This window comes from Rattus norvegicus, chromosome 18, assembly GCF_036323735.1.
Source record: "Rattus norvegicus strain BN/NHsdMcwi chromosome 18, GRCr8, whole genome shotgun sequence".
Classification (NCBI taxonomy): domain Eukaryota; kingdom Metazoa; phylum Chordata; class Mammalia; order Rodentia; family Muridae; genus Rattus; species Rattus norvegicus.
Genome location: NC_086036.1, coordinates 45,398,135 through 45,423,179, shown reverse-complemented (window position 1 = coordinate 45,423,179; position 25,045 = coordinate 45,398,135). Strand labels below are relative to the sequence as shown.

General features: G+C 43.8%; 1 protein-coding gene across 3 annotated transcripts in view; it reads right to left on the bottom strand.

Moving 5' to 3' along the window:
• Positions 1–25,045, bottom strand: part of Tnfaip8 (TNF alpha induced protein 8) — a 115,703-nt gene that overhangs the window by 62,857 nt on the left and 27,801 nt on the right. The window contains exon 1 of one of the 3 annotated variants that reach the window (XM_039096838.2): positions 11,816–12,106. The exons of 1 other annotated variant lie outside the window; for it this stretch is intronic. In XM_039096838.2, coding sequence (XP_038952766.1) covers positions 11,816–11,846 — 31 coding nt within the window. In that variant the 5' untranslated portion in view covers positions 11,847–12,106. Of the gene's footprint in view, positions 1–619; positions 1,098–11,815; positions 12,107–25,045 lie in introns of those variants that run through there. One more of the 3 variants, XM_006254708.5, reaches the window with a different exon arrangement.

Here is a 25,045-nt window from a genome sequence, read left to right as displayed (position 1 = left end):
AAGAACTCTTTCATTCCAACTCTTCACAATTTTTTTCAATTTATTTTAAAAATCAAATTGTTTCTTTGTAGCAACAGTAGAGGGACCAACCTAAGGTATTACTAATTGAAGGCAAAAGGCTTTCTATACGTGCAAAGTTGCTCTTTGGATAGGGGGGGAGGGGAATAAGAACAAGAATATTCTGACCAGCAGTTACAAAATGAGGAAGAGAGATAAACCGGGTGGGTGTTCACAGGTTACAATGCCACAGACCCCTGGGAATCAGAGGTATTATACAGTTCACAAATTCAAAGAAATATAGACAATAAACTGCAAATCTTAAAAAAAAAAGACCTGTAAAATCTTAGAGGCTGTGTTTCTGAAGCTTTTTAAGGCTCCATTTGTTCTCAAGTAAAATTATTTATCTGTATTACTCAGATGCCATTTTGACCCATGATTCTCATACCTCTCTCACCTTAACACTGGCTTCCACAGGCAGGAAGAACCCTCGATTAGTGTGCACAGCCCCTCCAAAGCCATGACCAAACATTAGCCCTCTGCATGCCTTAGGCATCTGAACATCCCACCAGATCCCAACAGACTCTGCACCCAGCATTGTCTAAGAACAGTCTTAACTCACCCAGTTTCGGCATTTTCTCCCTGTGCTCTCCAGGAGGACAACGTCAATGTGTCTGGATAGAGTCACACAAGGATGAGGAACATCCACAGTCCCATCTTACAAGTCAGTTCACACCATCCTTCCAAGAAATCCACCACAAGCTTACCACACGGAAGAACACACCGGAAACTGGTCAACAGTGGTCACTTTGGAAGCTGTCCTGCTTGTTATTCGGGGTGCTGCATTTTGCAGTTGGTAGAGGAATGTGTTAGGCACCTTTTACTTGTGTTGTCACAGAGGTCTCAGCACTCACACCGAGGATGGATTGTGACTGCCCGCACTCCGTACCTGCGAGCGATGCTACGCAGAAACAAGCTTACTGTGCTAGGCACACTGGCAAAAGTTTTTTTTTTAAAAAAAAAAAAGAGTCAAGCAAAACAGGAAGTCTACTGTTCCAACAGGCTAGGGGGGAAAAGCAGAGACTTAAAAAAAAAAAAGTAAAAGACAAAAGGGTGTGGCTCCATTCACAGATGTCTGGAGAGGAAAATTTAAAAAACAACACCCCATTCCTACCTAGCTAGTACAAACATGAATGGAGGTCTATTAATAGGAAGAATTGCTCAGAGGTGTTCTTGTTCTTAGGAGAGCTAGGGAACATGGTTAGAACAATGTCACTGCTTAAAATCATTAGCTTTTTGCTTGTGAAGAGAGGGACATATAAAGAATGGAAGTGTTTGGGCACACACAAATACACACACATATGTATGCAGCATGTATGTCTCCATAGAGACGATCTGATAGTCTCTTTAATGTCTTATCTATTTACCTGCATATTCAGAAGTCAGCATGGCTTACAAGCCTCCCCCAGATAAGATTCTGCCCATCGGAGGAGCACACTATTAGGGTATGAAGCCTTTTCCTGGTGACCTTGGCTGTGAGCTCGAGCTCTTCCGTTAACCCTACAGCTGTACACTTTCCGATGTCCTGGCCCTATTTTGTGATAGTTACTACAGTTAATACCGTCCTTGCTTGTGTTTCTCTCTTATTCCCCCAGGAAGCTGCTTTTGGATTTTACATTTATCTTTTGCGGTTTTGATAATCTGGCTCGAGTTGCCAGGCACCCAGCAAAAAAAAAAAAAGATACAGAGTGAAATAGAATTTGCTAGACCTGATTCAAATTCCATTTCTGCTAGTTTCTGATTTGTAGGCTCTCAAGTTCTTTAACCTCCCTGAACAAGTTTGTACCTCTGCAAAACTAAAAGTAACACAGTCAAACTCAGAGAATGTTAACATAGTTTAAAGAAAACTATGCAAATTGCTTTATGCATAGTGAATTCCAGCAGTAATGGGAACCGATGACATAAATTTAAATAAAGTGACCTCTATTAATTGGGGGAGTGACCTAAAGGAAAGGGAATGAACGTCAATGTATAAACATAGAAGTACATTTATTTTTTTATCTATATAATCATATAGGAGGAAGTTACAAAATTTGTGTTTTAGAAATCGCCTTCTGTGCTCACAAAAATGTTATCTCTCCAAACTCCGGTTGGCCCAGAATGATATGAAAGCTTCATTGGTGACAGGAAAATATTAAGACAGATCTGTTCTCAGAAATTCAAGATTCCAAAGCCCAGGGACTTCCCAAACTTGGTTTACTGATATATTCTAGGGTAATTAATAAAAAGCCACGCCTAAACAAAGGGAAGATCTCCCGCATCCCTAAAACGGACTCAGGAGTAGTTTCACGGCTAGGTGGATACTAGGCACTGCTTTCTCCAGATTGCTGAAGACAGAGGTACACAGTGAGGCTGTGGAGAGGGGAGGCTGGAGTGAGACTCCTGCAACTCACATCAAAACTCACCCCCTATGTGGGACCCAAGACCAGCGAAGAAAGCACCAGGGAATTCCCAACACCGAGCCAGAAAGAGAAGGCTGGAAGTATTACACCCTCAGGTAGCATACGCAGCAGGATATCCCTGGTCACAGAGAAGTCCAGACAGTGGGAAAATACTGGAAAGCAAGACACCTGGATGGACAGCACCCTTCTTTGAAAACTCCACTCTTCTCTCACATGAGATCTGAGCACCGGGTCACACATGCTTGGATCTGTCCATTGTTGTTTACCTGTCCCAGCATCCAGAATTATATTCTGCTCAACTCATGTAGCTGGTTAAAAGAGGATGGGCTGATCGGGAGGAAGAAGAAGATTCTCATGTCACGATCTGCGGTCCAACCCCTCCCCACCCCCAGGGTAACCTATGTACAAAATAGTTAACTCCTTTGCCCTTGGGGATATTGATACAGCTCTTCCACTCTGCCCCAAGCCCTGGGTGGATTCACAAGTCTGTGTTTGTTGTGCTGTCCAGGGCACATACTTCCTCATGCCATGGCAAGAGGGGAGCACACAGAATTTCCAAACCTGGACAAAGAATGTGCCCAGACTAGATAATGAGAAGAAAATTTGTACTCAAATACACCTTACTCTTGCTCTCCAAGTCTCCCCCAACTCGTTGCACCTCTATCTTATCTTTTTGGCAATACTGAGGATCAAAGTCAGTCTTGTATATGATGAGCACACCTCAGTGGAAGCACAGGGCTGTTCAAACCCCCCAGCCCCAAGAGCACCCTGCATCATCAGTCATGCGGGTGCCCTGAGTGACACGCTGACACTGAGGGCCCTCCCTTTGATTCCAGGGCCATCCATCAGAGGTTTCTGCATCTCTCTGCAGCCACATGATAGTGGCCACTAGAAAACCAGCTGTACTTTGTGCTCACTAACAACTCATAGCCAGGAACAGGCACTGCAATCCACATCCTCCCTACACCCAGGGAAAATGGTGGCAGTTTCAATTTCCAAAGAACACAGCAGAGCAAGAGGCTAAGTAGCAGCAAGGCTGTGCGGGCACAGGGCAGGGCTGAGAAGAGAACGCCTGAGACCAATTCCTCCCACCGTCCAGAGCTATCTCCAGACACACACTCTCACTCTGGCCTCATTCTGGTGGTTGAGCATTATACAGAAACTTCCTGTGCTACCACCCACATCCTTATCGGCAGCACATTCAACAACCACCACCGCACTGGTGCCTGCACGCAAAAGATGCCTTCACGGATTACACAGGAGTTTTCAAGCCTTAGAGGGAACTGGAAACATCCACAAAAACACCTTGACCTTTATAGCCTGCTATTCCCAAGAGGCTCGCAGGCCCATTGTGCACAATGCTAAGACTGCCAACATCAACTTCATTTTCTGTGTTAGTGTTCAGCGTCCTCCTCTTAGTCCATCAGTCTCCTCCCAGCTCTCCTCTTTCCCAGTCCTACCTAGCTTTGTCAATGGCCCACTACAAATCACGATTTAACCAGAGTTCTCTCCTCTTCTCACTTTGCTCTTCTTCAAGAGGGAGGAAGTCATTGGTGAAGGTGACCTGATGGAATTGTTCCAAGAGATGCAGTGCCTGAAGCTGGTACATGCTCAGAGATGCACTCTAGATACTCCACCAAAGAGGACGCACCTGGCGGATGGCCTAGCTTAGCATGAAGCCCAGGGCCCAAGCCTAGTCATGCTTAGGGAAAGCCTACAGCTGAATGGCCACCCGCTGCCCCGCCGTGAGAGCATGATGCTTACCCAGGAGGTGGGCAACATCTCCAGATTACAGACAAGGAATCTAAGTGCCATCTAACTCTCTCATCTGGGTTGGGTGGTGATACACGGGTGTATCGGGTTTGCCTCTTTTCAGATTCATTGGCTGATAACTCCACAGAAAGGTCCTTGGCTTACCACACAGCACAATGGGGGCAGTCTGAGAAAATAAACAGGGCACCTGGACATCAACCCCTCTGGGACCAGGGAGAGTAACAAGCTAAACTGGACAGATGCTGCTGGGACCAGCAATGGCACAAGTACCAAGGTTGGGTGGAGATTCCCCAAGTCTATCACTGGAGCCATTCAAAGCCCTCCGCCCAAGCAGCTGCTCAAACCGTGACTCCCAATCTGTGGGTCACGACCACTTTGGAGGACTGCATATCAGATATTTATGTTACGATTCATGAAAGTAGCAAACTTAGTTATGAAGTAGCAACAAAAATAATTTTAGGGTTGGAGGGTCACCGAAGATGAGGGACTGCATGAAAGGTTCGCAGCATTCGGAAGGTTGATGCTCTCCTGTCTATCAGGTGTTACTCGCTGAGTTTACGCGCTGCTACAGTTTCAAGTATGCATTTTATTAAACGTTATTCTTTCGGTTTTCCTCTTAGGAGCTTGTACTTTGGTATTTCCAAGGGCCTTGCTACCATCTAACCATGTCACGCAAGCAAAGAAGATGAGACAGCATGGGAGGTTGACATCTAGGCCCCATCACTGTGCTAGTGGAGCATGGCCATGCAGTGAGCAGGTCTGGGGACTCAGTGACCAGGGACGTCTGTTTTCTTGTACGATTCATTCATACCCAATCCAATCCTCGTCACGCTTGCGCCACCAGTGAAAACGCTGAAGTGCCAGGCTCCAGCTGCAGCAGCTATGCTGGCACCTGGATGTGGTTTATTCTCTGCCGAGATGAACAGAAGCAGAGGCTCTAGATTTTATAACATTCTTACGCCACACAAAACAGAACGTGATCCCCAGTAATAAATCTTTTTTTTTCTTCTTTTTGGAGTTGGGGACCCCAGTAATAAATCTTAAACTAATTAAATTCTCAATTGGCTAAGAGAAACTATCCAGTCTTGGAGTAAATCTCCCTATACATTTCTGGAAATTCTATTTAATGAGGCAACACAGAATATTTTCCAATCTGACATCAGACACTTTCCAAGGCCCTGGCCCCCTGCATTGGCAGTCTGGCTGGCCACTGCTTCTGCTGTGTTCTCATTGGTGCGGCCCCCACTGGCTTCTGTAAACATTTCCCACAAGGTGTCAAAGGTGGTTTCGTGAAGACACAACATCCCAGAGATCCCAGTAGAGCATTTCCAGTCAGAACACTTTGGTCATTATGTGGTAATATCAATGGGTCTGTTTGCAAGCACAAATTTTAGAAACATAATAAAAATAAATTACAGAAACTCAAAAAAGCACCTTGTTTTCTAGTGCTTGCCAGAGAGAACGGTATATCAAGCCATTTTGGACCCGAGTCCATCTGTATGCAGAGCCTACATGCTGTACACAAGTTCTCCACTGCCTCCTCCCCAATAAATACCTTTCTAATGGAAGAAGGAAGCAGACCGTACCTCATCCCCTGCAAAGTGGTTAGCATTGCCCCTTCTCTTCCACTAATACAGACCTACACAGCAGGAGGACACAGGAGCCCCAAGTCCAGTGCTATTCTATCAGCCCCTGTCTTGTTTCTGCCAGTGAGAGCACATATGACAGTTTAATCTGAAAAATGTCAGCTGACAGTAAAGGGCTGGCACTTGATACTTGCTGACTACAAGGCTAACTCAGAAACGAGGTCTCCATGAGGAATCAGCTGACACTCAATGAGGCTGACCAAGAAGTGACTATACACATAAGTAAAAGATGTAGATAGAGCCATAGGCAAGAAGGAATGGGGATGGAAACACTCCATGGCTGGGGCATTGATGGTGCATGCCCAACACCGAAGGACTAGCAGTCTGGAAGCCCCAAGAACTGGGCTATAGCCCGAGACAGGGCATGCATGGCTTACTGTGGGCAATGGAGTCAGGAAGGCACGGCCGGGCAGCCTGTGCATGCACAGTTAGAAGCAAGGTCTGAAAGGCAATTGTGAGGTAGGCACGGGCTAGAATACACAGCTCGTTTAAGACATTGTCAGAAATGTATATATCATCTGGTGGGAATGTGACACAAGACAAATGCCTGGAAGGCAAAGTGGCAGTAAAGATCAAAAGTCTTACAACTACAGTCCCTCTGAAACATGTCCAAGCACAGTCAATGAAACAGGGGAGAATGTAGACAGCCATTATCTAAGGAAATTGTATAGATTATGACAAACAATGAGAGCTGAGCAGAGCTACTTGGTGTGATAACATGGTTATCAGCATTGCTGGGGAGGCTGGGGCAGCTGGATAGAGAGGTCAGGGCTAGCCTGAGCTACCCACTGAAATGAGATGAAGTGACCCAGGGGAGCGTGGGGGAGTGGGTTTGGGTGGAGAAGACAGACCCAACTCTCTAAATACCATACGAAACCCCACAGACTGCCATGCCACACAGTCTTTAAACAAACCTGTGGTTAAGGACACGGAGACCCCTCACGAGGGCTGTGAGAAGGTTCACATTGTAAAGGAGCTTGCTGCCAAATGTGCCATACACATGTGTCCACACGTACATGTGTCCACACACATACACACATAAGAACGTAAAGCAGAGGGATTGTATGAAACAGTCTAGAGTCTGTAGAAAGGAAAGAGCCTAGGCTAATGATATATACAATCATATCCTTTGGGCCTTTAAAAATTATTTATTGTACTCGATATGTCTAAGGGCTTTGTCTGAATGTATGTATGTGTATGACATGAATGGTGCTTGGGGCCCAAGGAAACCAGAAGAGGGCACCAGATCTGGTTTTGTGCTGCCGTCGGGTGCTAGGATCCAACCCCAGGTCCTGTGCAAGAATAGCAAGTGTTCTTCTTAATGGCTGAGCCATTTTTCGAGCCCCAGTACGTCCCTTTCTAAGTAGGAAGAACAAGATAAGTCTGTCTGTCTTGTTCTTGTTTTCTTTTGTCAGGGCATACTTGATAAATATACTTCACAAACATGATACTTTTTTTTTTTTTTTTGGTTCTATTTTTCGGAGCTGGGGACCGAACCCAGGGCCTTGCGCTTCCTAGGCAAGCGCTCTACCACTGAGCTAAATCCCCAACCCCGATACTTTTATTTAAAAAAAAAAAGGGAGCAGGGGATTAGTGAAACCTGTCACTGACAAAGGAATACTTAGGGTGGCTATCTTATGACAACTTAGAAGAAACAGAGGCTCAGCAGGACAACCTTTTATCTTTCCGGGGAATCTTCGAGCAAAACAGAAAAACAAGCCATAAAGCCTGCCTAGCACTTGGGGCAGGAAGTGTGTCATTTCTGCCTGGCTGGTCCGTCTGACTCAGCATGGCTGCACAGGTCCTCTGATCCTTGTGGTGAGATGACAGATAGGAGCCGAGAGGAAGCTGTCTTCTCCACAGCCGGGGAGAACCTGAAATGCCGGGCCTGGAACCTTCTAAGGAGAGGAGCTTGACTGGTGTGTTTTAGAATCCATACAACTACCTTTTTACTGTTCCAGGTAAAACATGATTAAGTTCCTGTCTGTTGCTTGGAAACCAGAGAGGACCACACAGGGCCCTAAACACTGTTGTTCTTCCTTCCCAAACAGGTTTGAAAGTTTAATAGTCTAGGCAAGTCACAGCAAGTCTCGGGCATTCAGATTCTGACTTACTGCAGACAGAGTTGGAAAGCTTTTGAGAGTCCAAGTCCATTCAGCCAAGGTGCCCCTGCTCTCCCCGGAAAGCAAAGGTGCCTTGGCTCCCAGGGGCCGTTTTATTGGGTAGCTTCCTGGATTCAGCACTCAGTGGCCAAAGAACACAGAATCAAATGATCTGCTCACAGAATCCCATACACTTCTCTTAGTTCTGAAAACTACAAGCAAGGAAACATACACAGAAGCAGAAATCGAAGCAGAGTACAGACTCAGGAAGTCCTTAACAGTTAGGGAAAATTAAGTTAGAATTTGAGGACTTCGACAGACCATCACTATCCCGGGCTACTACCTTCCCACTTTCATTCAACACAGATTTCTCAAGGCCTTGGTGTGCCCTAAGCTAAATTATTGGATAAATGGTAAACACCAGGCCGGAGGAGACTGTCTGGGCAGGAAGTGTTTGTGAATAGGGACAGGTACTCTTAATAAATGCCACAAAATAGAGCCAGTTTGGGAACAAGTTACTACAGATCTTACGAGTCCTGTTAAAATGCTGGAACTGTATAAAACCCTAATGCAGCACCTCCAGCAAGGGAATGAGAGTCAGAGGGACTTTTACAATACGGAGAGTGCGCATGGAGCCAGGCAGGTCAGGGAGGGAGAGTCAATCAACTGCCCCGAAAGTCATCCAGATAAAACAGGTCCAGTTTGGTCTTGGCTGCTCAAAGTGATAGGTGGCACACACTGCACAGACACTCAGTGTAAGAAGGGACGACACTGATAGTCCACTAGAGACAAAGAAACACTAAAGCAAGATGCTTGCCCAGGCTTCCGGCTTATTTGCTGAGAAGAAAACCAGACAGGAAGGCAAGGTCAGTGTTTTTCACAGGGAGAATGTGAGCTGCCCTCCAAACACATTCCAGGCAGACACGGAGAACTGAGGAGGCAGATAAGGGCTTCATCCTGAAATGTAAATGTGGAAGCCATTGGCACGTAGAGAATCTGAGGACCTGGAAATAGACGTGACTTCGAGGGAAAGGGTGGAATGAGGGTAAAGAACACCAATGGAGCCTGAGAAATGCCAGGGCTCACAGAAGGACAGAGCCAGGGAGGGGGGAAGGGAGGGGGAGCTCAGCAAGAAGGAAAGCAGGAGTTGACCAAGGACCAGCCTGTCTACATAGCATAGGAACAGAGAGCAGAAGCATCCTGAGTGGTCAGGCAGAGAAAAAGTCAAAGGTGTCCACCCCTCAGTAAAACAAGGGATGAGTTCACTTCCTTCCTCACACCAGTGTATTTCTAGAGTCTTCTATCAAGAAGCTGAATGGGAGTCAGAAAGAGATTAGCTTTTGAGATAGGTTTAGCAGTAGGTGCTGTCTGTAGCCCAGGAGAAGAAATGACAAAGCACAAAGGGCTAAGGTGACAAAACACTGTGGCCTCAGGGAGTGGCAGACCACTATTCTGTCACAAGTACTGACTGGCATTGTTCACTGTCATGACACGATAGTGAGTGACAAAAGATCTGTGGACTGGCATGAGACACAGAAATAAACCCAGCAACAACACTGCAGAGTGAGAGGCTGAGGGGAGCATTTTGGATAGGCCCTTTTCTGTTTCACCTCTGGGTTAATGATGCCATAATCCAAGGGCAGACTTGAATCTTAGTCTAACCCTATACAGCTGTGTTCTCAATTTATGTAGAGTTGTATTAAAACACTATTTTTAAATATGCAAACATTCAGATTTTTTTCTGGCTTTGCAATTTTTATTTTATTTATCTATTTAACTTTGGAATGTTTTCTGTACTGTGAGCATGTGTATGAGTGTGTGTGTGTGTGTGTGTGTGTGTGTGTGTGTGTGTGTGTAAGTCAAAGGTATCTTCTTCAATTCTCTTCTTTCTTTTTTCTGTTCCTTCCTTCCTTCCTTCCTTTATTTTTACTGAGACAGGATCTCAGTGATTGGCTGGAATGATTGACCAGCGAGCCCCTGGGGTCTTCTGTCTCTGCGTCTCCAGTGCTGGGGTAAGAGCCATGTCACCACATCTGTCATTTTGCCTGGGAGCTGGAGGTTCTGAACTCGGGTTCTCATTCTGTTCAGCAAGCACTGTACTGACTGAGCCCTGATCTTTGTTTGTTTGTTTTGAAATTCCCTGATAACTGTTTGTAGTATTGAGACCCTTCCCTAAAACTTGTCATGACAACCGTTACAAAGGCACTTGTTAATGGCAGCTGGCAACAGTCTAGTGTTCCTTTGCCTGAAGACATGAATATATGTGCATATGAGTGTGTGTGTGTGTGTGTGTGTGTGTAAGAGAGAGAGGCAGAGACAGAGAGACACACAGAGAGAAAATGTGTTCCTGCTAGTGTTGGAAGACAGACTGGAATAAAAGAAAATTAAGTCACTTCTTAAAAGACTGAAGAGACAAGCCCAAACCATGGAGTAAAGATAGACTGGAACCAAGGCTAGAGGTTGTTCAGTGGTTAAGAACATGTCTTGGTCACTGTTCCACTCCTGTGAAGAGACACCATGACCAAGGCAACTGTTAAAAAAGAATTTAATTGGGGAGCTTGCTTATAGTTTCATGTCCACACAGTCAGTCCATTATTGTCATGGCAGAGAGCACGGTGGCACATACACAGGCATGCTATGCTGCTGGACAAGAAGCTGAGAACTTTACATCCTGAACCACAGACAGGCATGCAGAGAGAGTGAGACACTGAGCCTGCTGTGGGCTTTTAAAATCTCAAAGCTCGCTTCCAGTGTCACACACCTCCTCTAACAAGGGGGACACTTTCTAATCCTTAAAAGACAGTTCTTCAACTGCGAACCAAGCATGTAAATATATGGGCCTATGGGTGGGGGGCCTTCTTCTTCAAACTACCACAAAGCATGAACTGGTCTTTGCAGAGGCCTGAATTTGAATCCCAGAACCCATGTCACATGGCTTAAGTTTGAGGTGATTAAACACCCTTTTATGGACTCTATAGGCATTGTACTCTCAAAGCATAAACCCACACAATGACTCATATATATATATGTATATATATGTATATATATATATTCCAGTACCTACTACCTAGACTTTTATATATAATATGTTAATTTTGTGTGTACGCAAATATACATAACTAAAATACAAATAAAACCTTTTTATAATAGTGTGAAATGATTCTAGCTTCTTGGAAACCAGGATTATTGTACATATAATAATGCAGCCCTCATTCCATGTGTTTGTGTATACTTCCAACATGTTAAAAAAACACTGAGGTATACAGAGTAAACATATCAGTTACATACATTGGATAGCTGGTATTAATGATACAATAGACAAATACAGGTTAACATTAACTTCCTGTGGAACTGGGGATGTAAATGGGTTGAGCATATGCCCTGCATGTGCAAGCCCTTGGGTTCAATCCCCAGCAACACCAAAAGAATTTGATGTATAAGCATTCCTGAAATTCTCACAGTTAAATAAAATTGAAAATATATTTCCCAACCTCCTCAGAGGAAAAAAAAAGACCTCCCACAGAACATAAAATCAGACTTCGTTCAGGTCACTCCTCTGGTTTGAAAAGACCAGGCATTTCAAAAACTTACTGAAAGTAGTTCGTTTGGCTCATTTCTATAGGTTTAATTTTCCTAACTTTGGTCTTCTTCCAAGTCATTCAAATATGATAAATGTAGAAGACAAGACAGGGAGACTTCTGGCTCCAGAAATGAGAACCTGGTACTCCAGCCTCAGGGACAGGCTGCCGACCTGGCAAGTCCAGAAGAGACCCAAAGGTACTGACAAAAGTCCTTCCTTACATGCTCTTGCTGAGAGGACAAAAATGTAACCCACCTGACGTGATTTCCCCACGAGAGGCAGACATGGCTCTAGAAGCTCTTGGATTTGATTTCTGGAGCACTGTTCTTCATCCTTGGTTCCACTGATATTTGCGGCCGGTTTAATTACATGCTGTACTATATCCTGTGCACTAAAGGATGTTCTTGGCAGAATCTCCCACTACCTAGATGCCAGAGGCATATTGTGACATTCACAAAAGTCTGTAGGCATTACCAGATGTCCCCGGTGGGAAAAATCACCCACACTTGGGAGCTATGTTCTAGAGCACTGGCTTTTAAATTTGGCTACACACTGGAAGCTCCACGGGCATTTCTAAAAATACTGACTGGAGTTCCACCCTGAGAGGTTCTGATTTTACTTGCTTGGGGTGGGCCCTGGGCTTCTGAATCTGTGAAAGCTGAGATTCCATCATGCAGACAAGTGAAAGAATGCATCCTACAAAGCTACCGAACATCTCACTCACGCAACTGAAGACAACACAAGATACACTAGACCCACCCCTCCCTACCCTCCCAGTTAGGATCCTCATAACCTTGGTGTTAGATCTAGTCCACATGGTCAGAAGAAAATAAATGATCTGCACATGTCTTCTGTCCTTCAGATGAACACTAACTAGTGAAACACTCCAGGGTTAGCAACATAGCCCAGTGGGTAAAAATGCTTGCCACCAAGCCAGATGACCTGAGTTCAATCCCGAGAAACACATGAGCCTGTCACATGGTACAAAAAACGAACTGATTCTAGCAAGACATTCTCTAACCTCTGTACACACACACATACACATACACATACACACACACACACACTTAATTAATTGATTGATTTATTAATTAATGGGGAAATATGCAAACAAATAGCAACAGAAGCACAGACATGCTAAGCTTTGGAATATTTACAAGTAGCCTTAGGGGAATGAGACCCCAAAATGATAGCTCCACCATGATGAGAGACACTCCAAAGCCAGCATAAAGCAATGTCAAGTTTGTGAAAATCAAGAAACTGTCTGTGAGCTGGGAAGATTCCCAAAGGAACCACTGCTGAGTGAACTTACGGCCCAGTAAATGGTACAGCTAGTGACTTGTCCAGGACTGACAACAATGCTTAACACCTAGACAAAAGTTTCACAGCCACAGACGGGCCAATGCCCTCCTCTTCCCTCCACACTCCGCATCCTCTGCCAGCTTCCTCAGCATTCAACAGCACTGGGCTTGGCTCCAGTCTTTGAGGAGAATGACATGGCTCTACCCCCAGAGGCACAGTTCCCCCAGGAGCTAATTCTCAGGCTATGGGCTTCTCATCAAGTGTATGCCAGCATACACTTGCTGCTGTTTCTTTAAGAAAAGGTGCTGTTTCTTTAAGGCAGAACAAGCAGATGCACGTGATGGGAACTTTTCCTATAATAGTGATTGCTAACTTGTACTGCACACTCATGATACATGCAGTACTCAAATAAGCATCAAACATGCGATACTATGTCCTAGACTCCCATCAGCACTGTAGAGTAATTGCTATTAGCACACGCATTTAGAGACAAGATAACTGAGGCTCAGCTGATTAAGAAGCTCCCAGGAGGGAAAGTTGAGTATTGGCCCCATTACTCTGTCTATTCAATGTCACTCTTCCCATCCTCACTGAGGTCCTTTTAGTATGTGTAACTGCTCTTAATATGGAAGCTAGAATTAGAAGTAAATAATCAAAATAAGCATTTTTTTCTGGTTTTTTGTTTTATTTATTTATTTATTTATTTATTTATTTATTTATTAGCATATAGCTGTTTTAACAGGTGGGGCTTATTGTCTTATTGTAAGCTAACTTCACCTTCTGCTCTAAAGTCTTATATCCTACTGAGTGTCTACAGGATTTTAATGAGCACATTTGCCTTCTCTGCATGAATGAACAGGCTGCCGTGCCCTGCAATCTCCTTTCACTTGCCCTCTTTATGTTCACATTTCCCTAACTTTACAAGTCCATACTCTTCCCAGTGAACCAACACACCCTCCCTTGGCAGCAGCATGCTGGTCCCTGAGAATCTCACTACTCTTAATCAGAACTACAGCTTCCCACTGAAAACAGCTTTCTTTTCCTTTCTTCTGTGAAAAATAAACACATACTATACAAACTGTTTCTATGCTGAGCACTCCCTCCAGTGTTCTATAGGTGTGGGTATGTAGATCATTTTCATCCTCATGTGCTGCTCCAGCCCCTCTGTCCTCTCACAGGCTGGCCCTTAAGTCTCAACCACAAGATGAACTGTCCACTTTAGCCCTTACACTGTTTCCTTTAATGTTGCCTTTTCATTATAGCCCCAGAGCCATCTTGTGGACACACAATTTAAACAGTGCTGAAGGTAGACCAGATGGCTCATCAAAAATAAGGCACTTGTCATGAAAATGTAACAGCATGAGCTCCATTCTTGGAGACTACATGATAGAGGAAGAGAACCAACCCCAGAAAGTTGTCTTCGGACCTCTACAGATATGCTGTGGGAGAGTGGGTGCTACCTACACACACATACACACACACACACACACACACACACACACACACACACACACACACACACACACAATTAAACTTTTAAAACCTGCTAACAGGGAACTTCTTTCAGACAATGTGCAGTACACTGCCTCTGGCTACTAACCCTCACCTTGTTCATGATTTCGTCTTATCTCTAACCGTCAGCCCCCAGAAAATGTTGTAATCTCCTGAGAAACACCTCCACAAAGTCTTTTCTCCTTTAAAAGAAATTGAAAGTAAAATGTTTTGAAAACCCCACTCAGGTGTGACAAGGCTATCTATTCAGGGGGACAGGGGCACTCAGCGAAGCCATGAGTGGTCACATTTTATCTTGGTTGGGTGAGCTTGCTACTTGCCATGCAGGGTGTGAAATTAGAATACTGAGCACGCAGCAGAGCTGTTAATACAAAGGAAGGAAGTTGTGGTTTGAGCAGAGAAGAAAACTGCAGAAAAGGTTCCTGATCTTTGCCTTTCACAAAAATGTAACCAAAAACTGTGCACAACTGTCTTCTTTAATACCAGTTGCAGTTAGTAAGAAACGGTATAACGGCTTTACCACATAGAACCACATTTGCCTTTGTACTAGGTGCTATAAATAACAGGAAAGGGCCAGTCACCTGGAGCACCGAGCAGCAATGGTTCTGAACCTTCCCACACTGTATCCAAACAACAGTCTGAAGAGAGATTGTAAAGCCGTATGTAGCCTAGACCACTTAGCATGCCTGCATGACTTAAGACCTTACGAGGCCACTTTCTGCAAAGGCAGCCTTTCAGAGAAGAGACAGGGAAGCCCAGGCTGGACCCTGTGAGGCAGGGAAGCACAGGCTGTCCCCTGCCCCATCCACACAGTCAGGTAAGTAGTAGTGAGGAAAGAACACACAGGAACTCCAAACTTCCAACTTAATTTAAACAGAAAGGCAAAAACTGACTTGCAAAGCCAAACCTGTCAACACTGAGAACCCAGAGGACAGTTCACAGATGGGAGACTGTGGAAATGTCAGCAGCAATGTGCTCGTTTTCACCAAGCTAGCATTTCATAACTGCAAAACCCAGTTCACAATACTACTGTAATGTTAATCAACAGTTGGGCAAGATTCGTGAAATGTCGAGTACCAAGCCATACGAAGTCGCATCGCCTCTAAATTACAGGGGTTGGAATCTATATATTCTGCAACTCTAAGTGACATGACTTATTACTGAAGGTACAGTTTGTGACTTGGTTTTTTTTTTGTTTGTTTGTTTGTTTTGTTTTGTTTGCTTGAAATGTGGCAATGGAAGTTTGTTTTTTGTTTTGCTTTGTTTTTTTGTTTTTCCAGGGTTGGGGATCAAACACAGGGTCTTAGATGCTACATGCAACCTTTACCACTACACTACAACCCCAAGCATGAACATTTGCTTTTAGTGGGGTTTACAGGGCTGAGGGGGTGGCTCAGTGTGGTTAAAGTCCTTGGTCTGTAAGTACGAGGACCAGAATTTGGATGCCCCATGTTCAAGCAAAAGACCAAGTAAGGTTGCGCACCCATAATTCCAGGACTTCTGGGCAGTGGCAGGAGGGGCCTTGGGTCTTACTGGTCAGACATTCTAACAGATGATGAGCTCCCAGTTCAGTGAGAGATGCTCTAACTAAGAGAAAATTGTGAGACTACAGATATGGCGTGGCAGGTGAAGGCCCTAGTGACACAGGCCTGACAAGGAGGCCAATCCCAGGACACAACGTTTAAACAGCCAATGTGTCGATGCTCATCCATAATCCTACCATTCCTGTGTGAGACGGGAGGCCGAGACAAAAGAACTTCCTAGAGGGTGTCTAGCCCACTGGCCTGGAATACACAGCACAACAACAGAAACTTGATAGACCCTGGATCAACAAAGATCTAGGAAAGAACTGACTCCCGAATGTTGTCATCTGACCTCCACAAGAACGAGACGGCACTCACGTGCCCACACAATGAAATAAATAAGTAAATAAATTAGTTTTTTTTTCAAATAAAAGGTGGAAAGTGGTAGAAGAAGATAGTCAACATTTACCTCAGGCCTCCATGTAAGCACACACAGGCACTACACACACATGTGCACATACATAAATGAACTCAATACAGATCATATGTGCAGACTCCAAGAGAAACTAGAGCTGCTAATAAAGAAGGGCTATGTGCAAAGTTCTGCCTCGCTTCTGAGAACGCTTCAGTGGGAAAAAAATTAAAACCGTATTTTTGTCCTTAAAGTACTATGCAAATAAATCTTACATAAAATCATTCTTACTAAAACACACTCTAGTTCCTTGATCCCCACATGGCACCAATTGTAAGATCACAATTTCAGAGCAGGGTTTTTTGTTTGTTTGGTTTTTTTTTTTTTTGTTTTTTTTTGAGGAAGGATGTAATGCTATCTGTACATATCCATTCTTCATTTCAAATATAAAAATGTTTTAAAAATGAATAAAAATATGAATACAAGAACTGAAATACTAGTGTATAACTAGAGGATTATGATATACATGAACAATTAGATGTATCTATGTACTTTACTAGGAAGTTTTTCCTACTAAGAACTCCAGCAGAAGGTACTTAAAATATAGAACCCAGAAGATGTTTACAAAAGAGAATTGTATGCCTACCCTTAACCTAGAATTTTATCCACAAAGTTACCCTGCGACTAGAATTTACTGCTGATACCTAATGATAGAAACCTGAGTGTTTGCTGCAGCATTACTTGTTATATCAAAACCTGTAATTATTAAGAATGTTTAACAATAGGGAAATTCTTAAATAAACCATGGGTACATTCGTGGGCTTATGTGATATATATTTAAATATGGATTTTTAACAGGAGACACCATGAAGTAAAAAGAGTTAACCCCCCCCTTAAATGGAATGATATATAAGACATTTGATGTGAAAAAGAAGTGAATCCCAGAAGAGTAAATTTTCTATATGTTAGCAATTATAGAATTCACATTTCATCACATATGAAGCTACAGCTCATCATGTAATTAATCCTGTCTCAGAGGCCATGAATTCAGTGGTGCGAGTAATATCTGTAAAAGTGGGTATAAAATATGCATATCTGAATACGCAGAGTGCCACTTCGAATTGTAGAGAATGTTGCCCTCTTTGCTTTGATTTACTTGGCCCTACATCCTTTCTTAAAGTCCTAAGTGTTTCCTAGAACAGTTATCACTTCTGAAACAAAGTATAACTTGTTCCAGGTTCCAGAACAGCATGAATTGGGTAACCTGTGGTTTGGTAGAAAAGGGTTCTATTCATATAAAAAGTTTTTTCATTGAGAATGAACAGTGAAGTTTAAAGGAAAGGTGGAGTCACTAATTCCTGACTGAGAGAGCAGAGACTTCTGGGGCACTTGTCTGCAGCACTCTAGCACTCTAACGCAGAACTGGGAAAAGGCTCTATTAAGCACAGCTAGCTCCTCAAGATGGCAACTACGTAACTTCTATGAACATTCCAGCCGTGGCATCACCTAGATCCTTCCCCCGTGAAGGCTAGCCCTTACAGTGCAGCAGAAAAGTTAGTGACCCTCCGACCAGTAGAAGCACACCAACTCCACACTAGACAAAGAATCTGCAGCCGTGTAATAGTGGTGTTTTTATCTCGGATGCAACCAACAACAAGGTAACTGAATTAAATCCTACCCGACTGGAGGCAATTCCTGCCTGATACTGATCTAGCCAAAAATTCATGACTAGAGAGGTCATAGAGTCAGAGAGCCTACTCAGCCATATTACTAAAGTAATACAGTTTCCAATTGCCTTGTAAATACTCATCCTATGTCATTGATAAGTCCAACTCTCAAAACTCATCAAAGCAGTTTCCTTTGCAGCAGATAGAGAACTACCACTAGTCAATGCAAACAGTACAAGACTAGAGTAGCCAGGCCCTAATAGGACAATAATACACCGCCCACACTACGGCTCAGATAACATTGCAGAAGAGGTAGCATAAGGTTTGGAAGACCCTGAAGACTTGGATGACTGCTGTGTAATAGTTTCTTCTGGACATGACAGGATGTTGCTCCGATACGCTTGTCTGTCTGTACAAGACCTGCAAACACCCAGCTGACATGCCAACATGGATGGGGAGAAATTTCTCAAGACCCAAAAGCTAGATAAAGACCTATGAGCAGTCAACAGCCGCTAAGGGAAGGAGAACCCCAGGTTTTGCTCTTATTTTTATTGTTGTTGCTTTCCAAAGATAAGACCCTAATCCTAAGAGTCAACCCCAAACATGCAAATAAAAGCAACACTAACTTGATACAGTAGAACATATACATACATACATACATACATACATACATACATACATACATACAATTCATACATACACGCATATATATTACTCGAGTATAATAAAATTACTATAAAAGTAGAGGTTATAGATTTTAGGAGGGGGTGCTTGAGGGGACATACAGGAAGAGTAGACAGGGAGAAGGATGGAAATGAGGCAGTGTATTATGTTTCATGTATGAAATCCTTAAACTAAAAACAAAAAAAAGTAGATTTGAGGCAAGTTTAACAAACTATTTGAAATGACCTTTAAAATGAAAATGAAAACCACCACCTAGGCAGGAAAGATTTAGATCTTCTGGGATTAAAACCTTTCTGTTTAAAAGTGTTTAGACACAAAAGCCCAAATTTAAAACTGTCACCTTCTCCTTATGAACTAGGAAGCATACACCTTTCATTACATATTCAGTAGGAAAGCAGTGGCTGGGAGTGGGGGAGTCATTGTTTTGAGGAGATAAAAGTGCTAATATGCCTACCAAGCACTTTACTCTGAAGCCTACTTTTCACTTGCCCTGGAGAGCCAGCCACAGAGGGGACTTTCCCTTCAAAGGCTCTTCCTCTGTGCTTTCAGTTTGAACTTCACAGATTTAACCTGGCCTCACAGGACGTGATCTTATCTTATTTTTAATCTTTATATCAAGACAGAGGCAGATTATATTGACCCACTGATAAGGATGTAATTATATATCATATTTCGGATAATCTCATCTAAGCAGCCCTTTGCAAAAAATATTCTCTTATTTACTTTTTGTTTGGCATGGTTTTATGTATGTGTGTGTGGTCTGCATGTTCACATAATCTGCATGTTCACGTCTGTGGGGAAACACACGTGTGCTCACACGGGATACAACTCCATGGAGGGTATGGATGGCAGGTGTCTTCCTCTACTGCTCTTAGCAGGGTCTCTCACTGGACCTGGAACTCAAGCGCCCTGGGATCCTCCTTCAGGTGGATCAGCACACCCACCCAGCTTGTGTGCTACCAATTCGTGCTGCCAGAATGATGTGAAGACAACAGAAAACAAGTCTAAGAGAATGCAATTCTAGTCACCAGAAAGGAAAACAAGGTGGTTATGATTCTCTTCTTGGATACAAATGAGATCACGCAACCCCGGGTTTCTGCAGGTACAAGCTATGAGGACTGTGGCACACTCACATGAGGATTCTGTTTCAGGACATTCAAGGTTGAGACTTCCCCATGGGTCACCAAGGGATGTCGGTCCACCTGCGTTGTGCCCCTCCAGAAGCACTTTATCTAGGCTACTCAGTTAATGCTGAGACAAGACAGTAAGAATTCCTCTCCTTATAGTTGGGGAGACGGAGGCCAGCAAGAGTGGAGAGCTAAGAAAGAAGGATGCGTACGGTATACTCACAGGAAATTGTTGAAGTTGAAAACTGATTTTTCTTATGAACGCAGGACAGATAGCTTGAGAGTGCATTGAAATTGACAGCGATGGAGGCCCACAGGCCCAACATATCCCTCATTCCATCAAGTCAGCTTTTTGATAGGCTCACCGAACAGAGATCTACTCATCTGGGACAGATCCTGTTTCTACCACTTAGTAGCACAAAATCTGTGAGAGTAGGCCACGACTCAACTTATTAACCTTTAAATAAAAAAAAAAAAATAGAGAAATAAACAGCATCCAATGTAAAGCATTGCTGTAAGGATTGACTTGATACAAATTAAACCCTCGGAAGAGTGCGTAGCTCTTCATGCTCTCACAACCCAGTCTCCAGGGATGAGGGAGGCAGGCCAATGGACTAATAATTAGTAGGTAGAGCACTAAATCTCTAGAAATATCCAGAAGGGAGCATATCCTGCACACAGGACGGCGGACATGTTTGGGGATACCTCAAAGCATAGCTCTAAAGGAAGCAGCCAGTTCGAGCAGGAGGAAAGCTTCCCACAAAAAAAGAATCACTAAAAAGTCTATGGAGGGAAGAAACAGTTCCAGTCAGAGGAGACAGAGTAGACAGAGCTTCAAATAGGAAGCTAGGCTGGTAAGGTGGATGTGAGCCAACCGTAATGTGCTAGGTGAGAGAGTTTGAACTTGACTCTGAAAGCAAGGGAAACCCTTTTGTGATGATTAATAGTATATGCCTCTTAGACCACAAGCCCTAGGAGGAAAACTTGGAGGTGGGAAAAGACTCTCCCTCCATTAACATTCAGAAGACTGAGAGAGACAGAGAGAGAAAAGAAAAGGTGGAGAGAATCTCCACTCAAAGTTGTTTAACATTTATCCCTGGAGTTCAGACCTGGTAAACGGACTTAAAGGAAACATTTTATCCCCTAACAATAGTGGGAATCTCCGAGGCAAGGTCCTAGAAAGTAAAGGTGCTGTGGGTGTTTCTGTCATATAGAAAGTTCATACAGAAGCAATGGGAAGAGTGACCCACCTCATGAATCTGAGGGGGCACTGTTATTGCCCGTCATTAAAGCAAGTAACCTCCCATTGACCTCAACTCACTTTTCCTCTCTGTTCTATTGGTTTGAAGCAAGCATTCATCCCTTGGCTCTATACCATTATCCATTGCTTTGGATTCACTCCACTTCCCCAGTGAATATGATGAGGGGAGAGAGTCTGGTCCCCACACTTGGAGGCCTCTGAAATGTACCAAGACATTCTACTGCTGCACAGAGGTAGCAGTCCGTCTGACTCAGCTCATCCCAGAGCACCCAGCAGAGCTTCCACTGAAGACATGGAGCTGGGATAGAGAGGGATGGGGAGCGGGGTACATGAGTATCTCCTGCACCACATGCTGTTAGCTGAGAACACTAGCTGCTCCCCAAGCTTCAGAACTGCACGGTCTACCAGACAACTTGCACTTGAAATAAAACACAACGCTCATTAACGTGAACACATTCTGCATGACCTCACTGGCGTGGGTAATGGGAAACCAAGAAGATATCTCTAACCGAAATGGAATGTTTACACTGGCTGTACAGCTGCTCCCCTAAAGGAGTCAGTCAGGGAAACCAGGCTTCCCTTCATTTCCTAGTGTATGGTTTTGGTCTGGATGGGGCTAGGGCACAGAACAGGAGACTTTCTAAGACAGAAGAGCTAGGGGGGAAAAACAGTGCACTGAACACATCAGTAGTGCCAAAGTTCAAAACAAACGTGCCCATGCGTGCGCACACACACATACACACACACAATGAATAAAGGCACACGTTACCAAACAGAAGAAAATATTATGTGTCTAGCCAATAGTAGAAAATCTCACATGGAAAGCATCCTTCAACACTGCATCTAAAATGGTCTTCTGAAGGCTCACATTAAGGGCACCATGGCTACCTTATAGGCTTTTCGAGTTCTAATTTCATCAACCCACTGATGAGGTTGAGGTTGTGGCCGAAAGGGCTTTCAGGTGCTGAGACCCGGGTAGGGAAAGTAGGTCACTGAAGGTGTGTTTCTGAAGAGAGTAACTCAGCCCCAGATCCTTCATCTCAGTCTCTCTGCTTCTCAACCATCAGAAGTTAGCAGCTCGGCTCCTCCACATGCTCCCTGCCTGATCATACATAGCCAGGAACAGCATAACTGAGGCAACATGCATTGGGATCTTGTCTGAAACTTTTTGCCAAAAGGCATCCTCCTTTCCTCCTTCGGTTGTTTCTCTTGGGTATTTATTTGGTCACAGTGTGAAAACATAACCAGCAAAAAAAAAAAACGGAGGTGGAATTAGAAAGAAGTAGGGGAAAGGCCAGGGGCACTGTCCAGCCTTTCTGCTGTGCTCTGCTGTTTGGGGTTCTGTTGGCTTTTGCAGGTTAGATCAGAAGTCATAAGTGTTAATTAAGAATGGAAGTTAACTGCTGACCCTGATGGAAAGATGATCAGTGAGCAAGAGTGAGTTCAGAAAATGCCCATTGTAAGACTATGTCACACCACACACGCCCCTGCCTCTGCCACCACAGCTCCGATGGCAAAGCTGATAAAGGCCTCTGAGGGCTGGCATGACAGCCTGAGCTCTGTCCCTGGATCCTTCAAAGTGGTAAGAGAGAATACCTGAGCACTGTCCTCTGACCTCCAGGCAGGCTTCACATTTGTGCTCTCTCTCTCACTCTCTCTCTCTCTCTCTCTCTCTCTCTCTCTCTCTCTCACACACACACACACACACACACACTCACACTCATACACACACACTCACACTCTCATACACACACTGTCTCTCACACACACTTGCATACACACACTCACACACACTCTCACACACACATTCTCATACACACACTCTCACACACACTCTCACACACTCACTCTCTCACACACACACACTCTCACACACACTCTCTCATACACACACACTCTCACACATCTCACACACACTCTCATACACACACTCATATACACTCTCGTATACACACTCATACACACACTCTCACAGAACTAATTCTCAAATGCAAATTTTGTTCTTTCCACCCTACCTTCCTCCTAGTGATAACTGCTGCTTTTCACTTTTACCCAGAGACTAGCAGCAAACACAAGAAAACAGAAAAAAGCAAAACAAAAACACATCCAGTGCTCTTGGGAAATCTCTCTTTCCACACACGAGCACCTCTAGGTCATGCAGTGTGAGGGTAACATTGAAGAGACTGCTGTCTCTAAGAGCACAGGGACTCTCTAGCTTACAAAACACCAGTGAGCAGCTGCAGAAGCTGCACCTGGGAACCAAATGACCTTCACACGACAGGGGTGCTGACCGTCAAGCCTAAAGCACAGGGCAAGAATCCACTAATAAGCTAAAAAAAATTGGTTTTATTATTACAAATATATTGTGAGTGGATAATAAATCTATCTTTTCTCTTGTTTGATAAAAGTTTAACACTGAAACAATAAAATTCTTCTGAAGCTGGTCAGAAGATGCTCAAAAGTCTAAGTCTTTTTTTGAAGATGCTCAAACAGTCTAAGTGGCCCCTTCCTTCCTGAAGACGAACTAGAACTTTTAGGATCTATCTCACCTTTCTCTAGTTCCTAGACTTTCCCATCCCTCCCCCCAAAAGTTCATTGAGACCTTGGAGTGGGTGAGAGGAGGCACTGGAGACTTGTGGACACATATTTACCCTAGGAAGTAGGGTGGCATTTGTCGTGCATTATGGGTATGAAACAATGCTTTTAGGTCAGTTCTGTTTTTTTCACATTATGACAACTTAACTGTTCTTATTGTACATGTTTAGACTTTTCAGAAACCCTAAGCCAGGATCCATCAAAGAGTTCATCTCACTAGATTCCACGAAAGTCCACCACAGAATCTGTGAGTCAGAGGTGAGAGAGACACCCAGGTCTTCAGCCTGAAGCGCCTGAAACACTCAGTGACCAGCAAGTCCATCCACAGGTAATCAAGATGTGCAGAAAGTTCCATGAAACCACTGAGAAAAAGCAACCCCAATTAGAATGACTACTATTTAAAATAAAAAATGATAAAGATTTGGAAAGAAAGTTGTTCACAAATGCTGTCAGTGGGAATGTGAATTACGAGAACCACTACGGAGAAAGCATTGAAAACTAAAACCAGATGTACCACAAATTCAGATTCAGCCAACACACTTCTGGTTATAGGGCCAGAAGAAGTGAAATTTGCATATCAAGAAAATACATGCCATTCCCATATTCATGGTGGCTCCATTCATAGTTGATAAGATATGGAATTAACAAAAGTGACTGTCAATGGATGGATAAAGAAAATGTGTAGACTTTGAAGAAAGAAAAGTTTACTCAACATAAAGGTGACTGAAACTCTAGTTTTTTTTTTGCAAAATGAATAGACATTCATTTCCTCCTGATAGGAAGAAGACATGGACTGTACGTCTCACAGAGAGAAGCGAAAAGAAAATGATAATCTGGGTATTGATCAGTGAGGGCTTATGTTGAGGTGAGTGGAGAGGGAGGATAAAGACACTAGATTTTACCACTGCATACATACTTCAAACTATGCATGACCAATGTGTGCTGAAAAGTAAGACTGCAGGGAATCTGCATTTGCAATGACGGTCTCCACTACCTTCAGATCAAAGCATGGGGTCCACTTGTAATGTCCCTCAGAAACTGTCACTCCCTATAGTATCTGTGCCTGCAGTTCCCTCAGGGAAACATGGCTTCCTCATTTTTGCTGAGGAGGGGCACTTAAAGGGCCCCTTAACATCATAAGTGTTAAACTGAAGTCTGTAGAAAATGGGCCTTTGGTGGAAATTATGTTCCAAGGCAACCAAGGATGCAGGATGCATCAAAGTCCAGTATATGGTCAGCTGACCACAGGGCTTGTGTCCATTAGATCATTGGTCTCAGACAAGGTATACAGCTCTTCTGTGCTTCAAGTTTCCTCATCTTAAGAGAGGAACAAAAATCTACCTTTGGGGGGCTATGACAATGGCTCAGTGGGTAAGCACCTAGCACACAGCATAAAGACCTG